The sequence below is a fragment of the Pleurodeles waltl genome, chromosome 5, assembly GCF_031143425.1.
Source record: "Pleurodeles waltl isolate 20211129_DDA chromosome 5, aPleWal1.hap1.20221129, whole genome shotgun sequence".
Classification (NCBI taxonomy): Eukaryota; Metazoa; Chordata; class Amphibia; order Caudata; family Salamandridae; genus Pleurodeles; species Pleurodeles waltl.
The window spans coordinates 970,135,873-970,149,000 of NC_090444.1; the positions used below are offsets into that span (position 1 = coordinate 970,135,873).

The 13,128-nt window shown below is 44.1% G+C and overlaps 1 protein-coding gene across 1 annotated transcript in view; it reads right to left on the bottom strand.

Annotated features, from left to right (window-relative positions):
• Positions 1-13,128, bottom strand: part of DHX57 (DExH-box helicase 57) — a 531,935-nt gene that overhangs the window by 429,101 nt on the left and 89,706 nt on the right. The window contains exon 4 of the mRNA XM_069235106.1: positions 8,872-9,057. Within this exon, the coding sequence (XP_069091207.1) occupies positions 8,872-9,057 (186 nt within the window). The remainder of the gene's footprint in view (positions 1-8,871; positions 9,058-13,128) is intronic.

Below are 13,128 nucleotides of genomic sequence, written 5' to 3' on the forward strand. Positions count from 1 at the left end.
AACCGTTTTAATGGAGGGCCGCCTCGCTGCCAAAATAACTTTACAGACTTCAGGAGGAAGGTCAAATCCATTAACTGCTGCTGCTCAATCTCCACGCATGAAGGCACGGAGTTGACCGGTTCGGGTGGAGAACCCTCACCTGCTGCTGTGACAGAAGATCCTCCTGAAGGGGCAGCCTGATCAGAGGATCGATGCTCAATTTCAGAAGCTCGGAATACCAGACTCTCTGTGCCCAATCTGGAGCCACTAGGATTACTTGGGCCCGGTCGTTCTTGATCTTCTTGAGAACTCTGGGCTGAAGTGGTATGGGCAGAAGGGTGAAAAGGCGTACAGGAGGCACAAACTCCACTAGCGATGAAAAGCGTTGCCGAGCGATTGCCGCTTGGAAACTCCAACATGCAATACTGCTGACATTGCGCATTCTTTACAGAGGCGAACAGATCTAACCAAGGCTCTCCCCACTGCTGAAAGAGTCCTTGAGCCCCCTCCGGGTGGAGACACCATTCGTGATCTGCTAGGCACTGACGACTTAGTTCGTCTGGCCTAGCGTTCAGAGAACCTGCCAGGTGTTGAATTACCAGGGTTATGCCCTGCTGTTCCAGCCATGTCCAGAGACGCACGACCCCACACCGCCCTGCTTGTTGCAGTACCACATTGCAGTGGTGTTGTCCATGAACACCTGCATTATCTTCCCTCTTACAACAGGAAGAAATGCTTTCAATGCTAATCGGATCGCCCGGAGCTCTAGTAAGTTGATATGGAGTCCGGATTCCGACAGAGATCACAGACCAGAGCCCTCTTATCTCCACCTCTCCCAGATGGCCACCACATCACAGAAGTGACACATCTGTCACTACTGTGAGATCTGTCTGGGGACGGGAGAGGAGTCTGCCTCTGACCTAATCGCAGTTCACTAACCACCACTGCAGGTCTTTTCAAGTTCCCTTTGAGATCTGAACCGTGTCGGTAAGATTCCCTTGATGCTGTGCCCACAAGAACTTCAAGTCCCACTGCAGAGCCCTCCTATGCCATCTGGCATGCTTGGCTAACAGGATGCAGGAGGCCATGTGTCCCAACAGCCTCAGAGTCTGTCTCACTGAAATCCAGGATAGAGACCGGACCATCGGTATCATAACCTGAATATCCTTGATTCGTTGCTCAGGAGGATAAGCCCAAAACAGCACTGTGTCCAAAACGGCTCAGATGAAAGGAATATTCTGAGAGGGAGTCAGGTGTGACTTTGGTACATTTATAGTGAATCCCAGCGAATGCACAAGGTCCGCCGTAGTCTGAAAGTGGGTGACGAGAGCCTGGGGCATAGAAGCCTTCAACAGCCAGTCGTCGAGGTAGGGGAAATCTGAAACCCGCAACCTGAGCAGATGAGCTGCTAACACCGCCATCACCTAGGTGAGCACCAGAGGGGCACTGGTGAGACCGAAGGGGAGCACGGTAAACTGAAAGTGCTTGTGGCCCACCTTGAATCACAAGTAGTGCCTGAGGGCAGGCAGGATGGGGATGTGAAAATACGCTACCATCCAGTCTTCTTGGTCTAGGGCGGACAAAACCTGAGCAAGAGTGTGCATCTTGAATTTCTCCTTTTTGAGGAAGAGACTGACGTCCTGCAAATCCAAGATAGGGCGAAGACCCTTGTTCTTTTTTGGAAGCATAAAGTAGCAGAAATAACAACCACTGCCTTTTTCTGACATTGGGACCCTTTCTATGGTTCCCTTGGCCAAGACAGCCGTAACTTCCTCACGGAGTAAGATTAAATGATCCACCATCCGCCATTCTTTAAAGGAGGCATAGAGGGAGGGAAAGACTGGAAGGGGAGGAAATAGCCCTTCTGTATGATCTGCAAGACCCATTTGTCCGAAGTTATGGACCGCCAGTGAGGGAGATAAAATTGAATCCTCCCTCCAACTGGACGCGTGTGGACTTGCATAATCACACTAGGAGGACTTGGGTGCTGCGGAAGAGTGGGGCTGGGTGGTTGCTGACCTCCAGCTAGGCCCTCTGAGTCTAAAGGTACCACAACTTCGTCCTGGATGCTGTGGTGATGGAGGACGGTGGCTGATTTGAAGGTGGCATGGTACCCCACCCCTTCTGAAGCCTCGAAAGGGACAAAAGGCAGACTGCTGACGAGCTGGCGCAGAGAGGCCCAAGGTCCTGGCCATAGCCTGAGAGTCCTTGAACCGCGGAGTCTGCCTTTTCTACAAAAACGCATGAGCCATCGAAGGGCATGGCCATAAGGTTTGTCTGGACATCCCCCGAAAAAGCCAGAAGTACTAAGCCAGGCGTGGCGTTGAAGGGCCACTGTCGATGAAATTGCCCTGCCCAGCGAGTCGGTCGTCTCCAAACCACACCGAATCGTAAACTTGGCTGAATCTCTTCCTTCTTTGACGGCTTGAGTAAGAGTGTTTCGTACGCCCTCCGGTACCAGGGGCAGCACCGGTGCCACTCTGTCCCATAAAGTATGGGAAAAACAGCCAAATAGGCATGAGGTGTTTATGGACCTCAATGCCAGGCTGGATGAAGAAAACATCTTCTTACCAAGCTGATCCAGCCTCTTGGATTCCCTATGCAGGGGACTGGAAGGGAAGGCACCATTGGATGTGGAGGTCTGGACTACCAAGCTCTCTGGGGTGGGGTGTAGGGTAAGAAACCTAGGGTCAGTAAGAGCTGGTCGATAGTGGCAGCCAATTGTCCTATTTACAGGAGCCCCTGTGCTGGGTTTGGACCTCGTCCCCAGTAGGAGATCAGTGAGGGCTTCGTTGAAGGCTAACATTGATTTCGATGTGGAAAACTCCGGCTGAAGCACCTGTGTCAGGATGTTAGTCCTGACCACCACCGTAGGCAACTCTAGCTCCAGTACCTCAGCTGCTCTACGCACCACCATGGCATATGAAGCTCCCTCCTCCGTAGCCACAGAAGGATGTGAGAGAATGCCAGTGTCTGGAGAAGTATCCAGTCCACTGGCTTCCCCTAGATCTGCATACCAGTCCTGCTCCAATCCATATTCTAAAGGGTCCTCAGACCCCTCCCATTCCCCACCTTTCCCTGGCTGTTCAACATAAGCCTCAGGCAATGATCTGGGCCTGGTGGGCGCTGTTGAAGTCAGAAACGGCGTCGTACAACATCGTTCCGGCTTTGGATAATCCGGAATGAGGAAGGGGCTCGCACCACTGGTGGGTGCCGGCAGTGAGGGAAGAGTTGATGTTGGGACAGACGCCGGAGGAGGTCGACTGTGTGGAACCGGTGTTGATCCGGATCAGATATCGGATCCTGGGGTCCCCAATGGCGTCAGGGCCGAAGACACCGACGTGGAATTCGATGGGGCCCCTGCTGTCCCCGTGGTGCCCGAAGGCTCACCAGTGGGGGCAGCCTGCTCAAATACTAGGCGCATGGCTTCGTAAAATTCTTTAAATTGAGTAGGTCGCTCCAACTCCCAGATAGTGGGGGGAGACGAGAAGTCAGCCTTGGCATCGGTTCCGCTGAACCGTGCATGGAACGTTGATGTTCCTGAGTCGCCTTGGCGGCCGACGGGCATGACAAAGCCGAAGTCCTTTTGGACTTCTTCGTCTTCTTGTGCCTCTTCCCCGAGTGCCCCGAGGACATCGAGTGTGAAGAAGAGGACTAGGGGCTAATGGAGTGGTCCAGCGACCTCCTCCTCGAGTGGGACCGTGACCTCCTAGGATCCACGCCAACCGATGTCGACTGCCAGCCTGCCACGAGCTTCAGAGACCACTCTCTCAAAGCTTTCGGGCCATGGCCCGGCAATCGGAACATGACTGAGTCATGGTCTCTGCCGAGGCACCAGAGACATACCTGGTGGGGGTCCATCACCGACATGGCGCGATGGCATGCTCCATACAGCTTGAACCCAGTCTTCCTCGAGGACACCTCGCACAGACAAAAAAGCTTCCACAAAAAATGTTGAAAAAGGCCTGCCAAAAAAGGGAGAGGGTAGCTCGATCCCGGACCTGCACTTATCCGGCGTAGAAGGAAAAGACCTGACGTATGTGCCCCGGCGTGGTGCCTTTTTAGACGAACGTGACATCACAGACGGCTCGAATGACGACGATGATGCCACGGGGATCTGAACGATGCCACCCGACAGGGCACACAGAGTATTGCTCAGCAAAAAATTCCGGATTCAAAACTAACGCCAGGGTTTAAAGGTAAGGAATCTGCAGCTAGAAGTCTCTATCAGATCTTCTCTGTTAAGGTGTATCTCAAGGTGCTATTGTTTTGATATAGAGGATTCGTCCGATTAAGCCTCACCTTCTGTGTGTGGGCCTATGGGTGTCACAGACTCCATAAATGAAAGAATATCGCTGTTCCATTTTTCCGAGATATCACTGCACTTTGAAAACACTTTATGGGTCTTACTTTCCATTTTGTAAGTGCTAGGGAATTTAACTCATTATAGGGAGAAGCGCATAAATAATGGATTCAGAATGAGCTCCCACCATGCAGTCTTTATAAGTTTTATATAATTGTTTGCTTTATCCGTATTCATTGGTCTTCAGAGCCCAAACAGGCTGAGGGTGAAATGTGTTAGGGAAACAGTTTCCCTAAGAACACCTGATCTTTAGCCTAGAAGTCTTATTTGCCTTTTATACTGATTTTCACACAAAAAAGGATGGCGGATGCAGCTATATATGTAAACCATTGCCCTTCTCTTGGGCAATGAGGTGAATAAGAAACACACACTCATAATGTTTCTGATTTTCTGCCCCATTGCAGATTACTGCAATTCAGTTGGGCAGGTGGGATAGGGGAATTCTCCAGTCTGCCATTAAGTCTTTTATCCACACCACTGTGTTTTACCAACCAGTTCAAAACAGTGACAGCAGCCCTACAATTACCTGGAATTTTTCATTTGCATGTCCCAAAATAAATAGGCATTAGGGAATATATGCAGATGTATACAGACTACTAGTAAGACCTGGATTTTTCTGATATATTAGAAGATGCAGGTAATGTGCCTAAGTGGAGAGACGGAATTTTTGTAGTTCATCATATATAAGCATAGGGTGTTACAATGAAACTAGAGCGGAAAAATATCCATTCAATAAAGACAGAGTTAAGATTAAGGCTGTTGCGAGATTAGCCATAAAGGAACCTTGAGGTTTGGGATGGGCAGTAAGACTTCTCCCCACATTCATTCAGGCAGGATTTCTGGATGAGCACCAATACAGGGCACCTCAGAGATCAAATACTTGTGAGGTTTGAAAAAGTCTTGGGCCATATGCAGAGAATATTTGGCTCTCAGAAAAGGCTTGTGTGGAGCACTACTGGTGGCCAGATCACATGGAATCAGTCGGAGCAATTTATCTGAAACTGGTTATCAAGACACATGCCAGCCGGGTTGTTGGGTGAGGAGGTATGTTCCTTCGAGGGTGGTGTAACTGAAATAACTTACAGATCAACCATCTACACCTTTTTGCAGGTTCCTGTGCACTAAAATAATCTGCACGAGACAGGGCCCAAGGGTTGGATGAGCAATGCATTAGTAATGTGGTGCATCAGACAACAGGAAGAAACAAAAAACTTACTTTAGTGAATATGATAAAAACCTTGTGCACCTGCTGCCACAATCAGCAGATTGCCATGCAAATGGATTATCTACCAGTACTACACATTAACCTAGCCAAATATAAATTTCAGTACTCAACAGATAAACGGGGCTAGGGGATGAATTCAGTAGTGTTTGGGGGATGTTATGAACATTTGTAGCTTGTGTCACACTATCTGATCACTTTCATATTCAGATGTTAACCTGAAGGCCAAATACAGAAACAACAGATATACTGATGAGACCTCATTCCAATTGGACAGATGTGCCACCTGGAACCTTTGTGCATTTCCTGACCTTGTCTGTGTTTTTTACCCCCGTGAACTCGACATCCTGCAACTCTGCAGGTGAATGCACCTTGTAACCCATTATGTATACCAGAATAATATTGAGTTTTGCTGGTAAAGGGGTATATCCAAAGGGTAACCCTTACCCCTAATGGAGAGTGGCTACTTCCCCTTTGAATCATCAGGCTCGGGATAAACTGAAAGTTGGTGTAAAATTAATCAACTGTTCAGGGGCACAAGATTTTTACCTGCATCAATAGTGGGGAGAAGTCCTACCTGCTTCCCCACCCTATAAAATTTGTTCCCCATAGGCTGAGTACTTCAGTCCTGTGCATGTATGTAGTGCGCTGTTCTGTCCAACATGCTTGTTTATTGTATGACTTAGTTCATCTGAGCCAGATGGGTTGAGTGGATCATGCAAAATCTAGGTATGGTTCTGGATCATGTCTGACAACAGAGGACAAGGTGTGTAAGGCTTTTGAGACGGGATCCAGTTTGAAAGACGGCTTGCAACTGCAGAATGGTCAGGTGAATAATTTTTGAAAAAAAATGATTTGTGGATATTGATGTGATGCTGCTCTTTGGGTACCCTTCATGTTGCTTACTGTGTTATTCAGATATTCACTGGTTCAGTGATAGTTCAGAATCTGTGTCATTGAGTGAGTGGCTCAAATCAAAGAAAGTGGAAGTGCTAAGTCTAGATGTAATGTGTAAAGGATAAAACTACTTGTGCACTGGCTGACAATTTAAGGTCACCTTAAAAAATAACCCACTTCAGAAGCTGGCTAACGTGGTTGGGGGGTACTTCTCTGCTGACACCAACATTTTGGAATCTTAGATTCAGGAAGCTGCTGGCGGTTTAACAAATTTGACCCTCACTAAATTAGTCCTGTTGGTTCTGCGCAGTGTAGTAAAGCACCAAATTCCAAGAAACCCCAAGAAGCGATCAAATACTATTCAAAACATATAACACAACGTAACATTGGATTGGAGAGTTAATGTAGCTTTAGGAAATCTGTGTGATGATTCTTCATTAAACATTTTTGCTTAAATAGACCCATTACATTTGTCCTCTTGCTACTCTTTAGATATGGCTGTTATTCACTGGGAACATGCTTTTCCTGTAGATCTGGTTATAGTTGGGGACAAACATCACTTTTCTGCAAATATGGTATAAAATGCTGAAGAAGAAATCCTTTGAATCCTGCACTTTCATTGTACTTGATCAGGGATTAAATGTACGGGATAGAATTAACAACATAACCCGCTTCACAGAGGGAAAAAAGACATATGTTGATTTCATTTAGAAGACCCCTGTCAGAAGGTCTGCAGCCTTCCACATAAAGCTCCAGAGGATAGAGGAGCCCTTGCACTGACTGCTGGTCAAAAATAACTTTGGGCCCGATTAAGACCTTGGCAGAGGGGATTACTCTGTCACAAACGTGATGGATATCCAGTCAGCCATATTACAAGTTTGATTATATCCTATGGAACTTAAAATACTGCGGACAAGATATCTGTCACGTTTGTGACAAAGTAATCCCCTCCACCAAGGTCATAATCAGGCCCTTTGATATCTCAAAGGAGGTTCCAAGTGGTAGATAGGAACAGAAGGAATAATGAAAAGTGAGTGAGTTGCAGAGGTCTACACCACTCTCTTTGGAAGTGCACAATAATTTGGATTAGCAAATAAGAGTGCATCAAACAGGTCAGTTTCAACTTATGTTGTAAGACTATGACATGGGATCTGCTTCAGGCAACCTGACAGATCAATGGTTTTAATGGGTGAATGATATTCCCTTTCAGCAAGAATATACCAAGAAAAAAATCTTTGCTTGCTCAATGGGAGAATTTGCTAACAAATTCTTTGTTTCATTAGTGACCATAGAGGCCCAATCAGGAAGCATGTTTTAAAATTAGCGCTAATAGGTAACCTACACAAGGGCATGCTATGCTACCTCAGGAGCAACACCGGGGCTGAGTTAAACATCTGCCTCTAATGCCTTTAGATAGGGTGCAATGCTCCACTGGCATTTCAGTTAATCTGTGCCTTAAAGCGCATCAGATCAAAATTAGATTGTGCAATTCTGCTCATATCTAGTTCGCACAGGTTACCGCACAATCTGACCTAACACCTAAAATTTGAAGTAACTGTGTGATTTAATAATAGCAATAAAGATTAAGACTCTTCTTTAGGATTTCATGGCTCAATTTGACATACGTTCTAGTCTAAGTGATCTGGGGTGAATGGTTTAAAAATAAAAGCCTTCATCCTGTGCAACAAGTGGTCCTTTTTTGTTACATCTTTTATTCAATCACTTCCACTGCACTTTCAGCTGAAGCTTCAACTACAGAATAAAAACATTAGCCTGTATTGTGTGCAGTTACATCAAGGCGTTCTTGTTTTTGCTGTATGGAGCACACATTCTGAGCTAAAATTATGTTTAAGTTTTCAATATCAATTTATACATTTTTCTGTATTTCCTTACCCCTAGATTCTCATATGCATTTCAAATCAAAGATTCAAACCACTGATTGGGCTTATCGTCAAGCCATTTGAAATGTACTATATGATCCTCTAGTTCTGAGAGTTCATTGCTCACTGTTGAAGCCAAATTTTGTTTAAATATAAAAAAGCATCAGAGTCAAAGTGGTGAACGCCATCTTTGCTTAACCTACCTGTATGTAGGAAGAGTCTTGCCATTGTGGTTTGTCTACTAAGGGGCCTGGGAGATCTTAAATGAGAATCCTATCCAAGGTCTGGAGGATCCACCTAGTGCCAATGCCCTAGGACTTGTCATATCAGTCTGAGTAAACTTCCTGAAAATAACCATTTCCAACTAACTGTTCAAATTTCCTTTCATTTAGATCACATAATTCTCAGATTATGATTAAGGTGTGGATAGTGACTTAAAATGATCTTTCAAATTTCTGATCTTAACAAAGTATTAGACACTGGATAGTGTGAACAGTCAGAGCAAAACATATTCCAGACTTTAAATTCACCTGGAGAGTTTTCCAATAGCAAATTGGGAGACCACAATCTCGGGTACTTCCACTGGCTCAGGAGGATAAAAAGACAAGTTATTTGTAACATCTGGGGCCTCCACCTCAGTTGACCAATAGTGATCATCATTATCCTGGTAATCATGTTCATCATACTCCTCGTCCTCTCCACCTGATGCAGTATCTCTGTTTTAAAAAAAAAAACAATAAAAACATAACCAACAATTATTTGCAGTGCCCTTTCAATTGACACAAACAGTATAGGAATACAAAAGAAGAAGAACATAAATTCAGAATTAAGAATGGCCCTTCTAAACATAGTATGACTTTTTTGAATAATTGCATTTTAGGGTGTTGCACATTCTTGGACAATTTTGGCGTTCATTTGCATGCATAGCAATAAATGTAACTGTTTCAGAAAAGCAACATGGAGACTGTTACGTAAATACAACTAAAGTGTAGGATTTGAGACAATGGAAGACATAGCCCAAATTAGAATATGACTCTATTCAGAGTTTACAGGAGCACCCATTTATAAAGTGTCGGCCCAGGAGTCTCCCTTGAATATCTCTGTGTACAGTACAATTAATCTTTAACAATCCACGATAAAGATAAGCCCGAAAACCCTTTCCTCGTTCACATAGGTTTATTTGATTTCTAACAAACTGTTGTGGTCGATGCCTCTTTCGGAACAGGTTGTGAGTTTTTCTCTTTGTGGTCATAACAGCGGGGATAGGGTATCCCCCTTGATTGGCTTTATTAGTGACATTGTCTTGGAGTAGCTCTTCAACATTTTTTGTTGGATAGGTGGTAGGTTCCCCTCATGAACGTAGATCCTGGTTATGTGAAAATGTAGTCTTCATGGAAGCGTCTTAGGGTGGGTATGTTAGGATGGTTGAAGGTTGGTGTTTGAGTATGTTCACCAGTGCAGAGAACCTTTGGCAGAAGTTTGAAAAGACAGATGTCAAAGATCCTATTGCCATAGTAAGGGTGTCCAGCTTTGACTAAAAGGTGGAACTGAATGAAACATGTTGGGCTTACTCAATCTCCTGATTGATTAGGAGTGAGGAAATTGATCTATTTGTTGGGAGGGGGGTGGGAATCTAGATTTGGGGATGGTTTGAAGTTTTTAAGTGGTGTTCATTGTAAGAGTTGTGGCGGGAAGATTATAAAGGTCTTTGAATGCTATATGTGTTAATGACTGTGGATGGGGTTTATAGCTGTAGCAATTGGAGAATACTGTGAAGGTCTTGGAATGAGCTGTGTGGGAAAAATGAGGGAGAATATACCCAATAGCTGGTGTTGTGTTGAGGGGGGGGGAAGACCATGGGTGCAGAAGAGAGCACATTCTCGGGCTGGGTGAGAAGTGATTAGCTTGTTTCTGTTCTATTACCTATCCAGGGTTCAGGTTGAGATCAGGGATGTACTGAAGTTTATGACTGTTTAAAGAGGGGTGTGGAGAGTGTTGTGTGGAGGGTGTGGGAGTAATATTGACCAGTGAGGGATATTTAGGAGAGAAGGGATCTCCTTGGAGGCACTAGGGAGTCTTGGAGGGAGCAGTTTTCATGAGTTAGGTTCTTTTTGATGCTCCAGGGCACTTTGAAGGGTGACTCAAAGGGTTTGAGATCAGCATCAGACAACTAGATCAGGATTTTGCTGTTGTCATATATAGATACTGAGATTTCGGTTATTGAGGTGGCTTGAGAATGCAATCGTAAGCTTTGTCTCTTAAGTGACTTTGACATTCTTAGAGACCTTGAAGGACTGTAAGCAGGCTCTCGACCATAACGTGATGCCTTGAGTTATTATAGTAGACCTGTTTTAGTTTCTTTGTGTAGAAGTATAGGTGACAGGAAAAAGTGTCACTGTGTGTTTCATGAGTAGTTCGTGTTTGAAGTTTTTAATGTCATTCTTAGGTACGGGATATAACTTCTATTATGAGAAAATCAAGGGACAGCATGACAGTGATACTGTGTGGCCAGTACAGAAAAGATTACTAGAGAGTGTATTACATTAAGGGACTAAGGAGGAGGAAAGAATTTCAAGCATGGTCATTCACTGATCGGGGCCTCCTTCGATAGTCGTAGTTCTCATGCTCAGGGATCTTTAAGATAAGGTTGGCATGGTACAAGATAAAGTAACTTACTGGTCATGATTTTATAGAATGGTAAGAAGCACTTGGGCTCAGAAATCTTTCAACTCATTGATGAATGGCATTCTTGTTTCTTTTCACCAAACTGAGGGCACTATACGAATGAAGATTGGTATGAACTGTCCTTGCTCTAAATTCTCTTTGGCTGTAGTCATTGTATGGGGCTGCTTATAGACTTTTTGAAGGTCTAGTGCCCTCCCTTTGTTTTGGAGAGGGTCAGACAACGTAGGACCCTTAATCTTTCCTATGTGTTGTCAAGGTCAGGTAGGTAAACATTTTATTAATGGCCAGGCGTAAGCTGCCTTTGCAGCAAAATGGAAGACCGGGAATGGGGCAGCACAAGCGTTGCAAACCCTTTATTATGTAATATAAATGTTTTTTACATTTATGATCCACAACCTAATCTTTAAATATACTTAATTTAAAATTTAGTAAGCTAAAACTCACCTTTAATGTTTTAGTTAAAATAATATTTACTCTAGCGCAATCTTTTTTATACTGTATTTTAAAGTTAATTTATAAACCTGACATTTAAATATCTTTGAATAACTTAGAATTTAATAACCTAAGTCTAACTCTCAAAATGTTACATTTATAAATATGTCAGAACCTAACATTCATATTTAAAATATATTCAATTCATAATTAATGACTTTATCTAACCCCAAGTTAGTTTATATTGCCTTTCTTGATGCCTGCTGAACTTCAAGGCCTCTGCCAGTTAAATCATTTAGCTTAGTTTATACAGCTTTTAATGCCCCTTCCATTTTTGCTGTTTTCACATTTGTGTCATCATGAAATGCTGAATTTGACCCACTGAGAGTTTTCTCACCTCTTAGGAGCCTGGCATCTCGTCATATCTCTTCCAATATGTAGATTGGTTTGAAGACTTCTACCTTGCCATATCTTTTCTCCTTTTCCAAGATGATGGATTCATCCTACAGTAAGATTGAAGCCTAAAGTTGAATTGGTTATTTACCTGTAACTCCAGTTCTCCAGCGTTGGTATCTTTCATATATTCAAATGCTTGAATGAAACCCCATCATTAAGCTGTGAATCCGCAGTAAACGTAAATATCAGTAAAAGGTGTTAAAATGGTCACAGGCCACATCAACCTTGTTTGTTTAGTAGCACAGCCACCAAATTTGAAGCAACCCAAAGACCATGAATGATGTGGAAGTACCAGCCCTTCCACTACCCCTGGAGTTCACCAAAACTTCAACTTCATAGCGCCAGGGTGAAAAAAGTATGTAATGAATGAGCCTGTAACAAGGGAGGGTGGAGGACTGCATCGAAAAATATGAAAGATACCAATGCTGCAGAATTTGAGATTCAGGGTGGTAACGAATTCTTCTCCAGCATATGTATATAAGGCAGGGTCACCCTTTACTGCAGCGTCCTACCATGCTCATGGTGAATGTACCATCACTCTTACCTACAGCGCACGCTTAGATTTGCTGTGGTAGAAAGTGATGCAGACTGAGAGCCAACAAGCTATCCCTTGTTTAGACAGGGGTCGACCTCTTTTTGGCTAGCCAAAGGAGACAAAGAGTTAGTCTGATGAATGTATGTACTTAGTCTTGCCTATGTAGAACATGAGGCACCTATGTACATGCATGGAATGTAATGATCTTTTTGCTCATGATGTTGGATTTGGGAAGAATGAAGGTTGTATGACATGTTCATTCAAATGAAAATCAGTATGGACTGTGGGTATGAATTTACATTTGGTTCTCAGCATGGCTTTGTCCCTTGTGAACCAGAGAAAAGATTATTTGACAGTAAATGTTAGCATCTCCCCAATCCTTCTTGCTGGTGTAAGCGCTAGTAGAAGCGCTGTCTTCCACATGATGAACTTTAGGGGCACCTTGTGGATAAGCGCAAAGGGTGGGCAACATCAGTTGACTCAGAACAGTGCTGAGTTCCCATGCCACTACACACCGCTGTACAGGTAGAAGTGCTAGAAAACATACTTTCATAAATTGTTTTATTATTTTCTGGGAAAACAGAGTGGATGAGGCGACCTCTGTACTTCTAAATCTTGATACTGCCACTAGATGCACATGCACCAATTAATATTTCAGACTATTCTTGGCTACATCCAA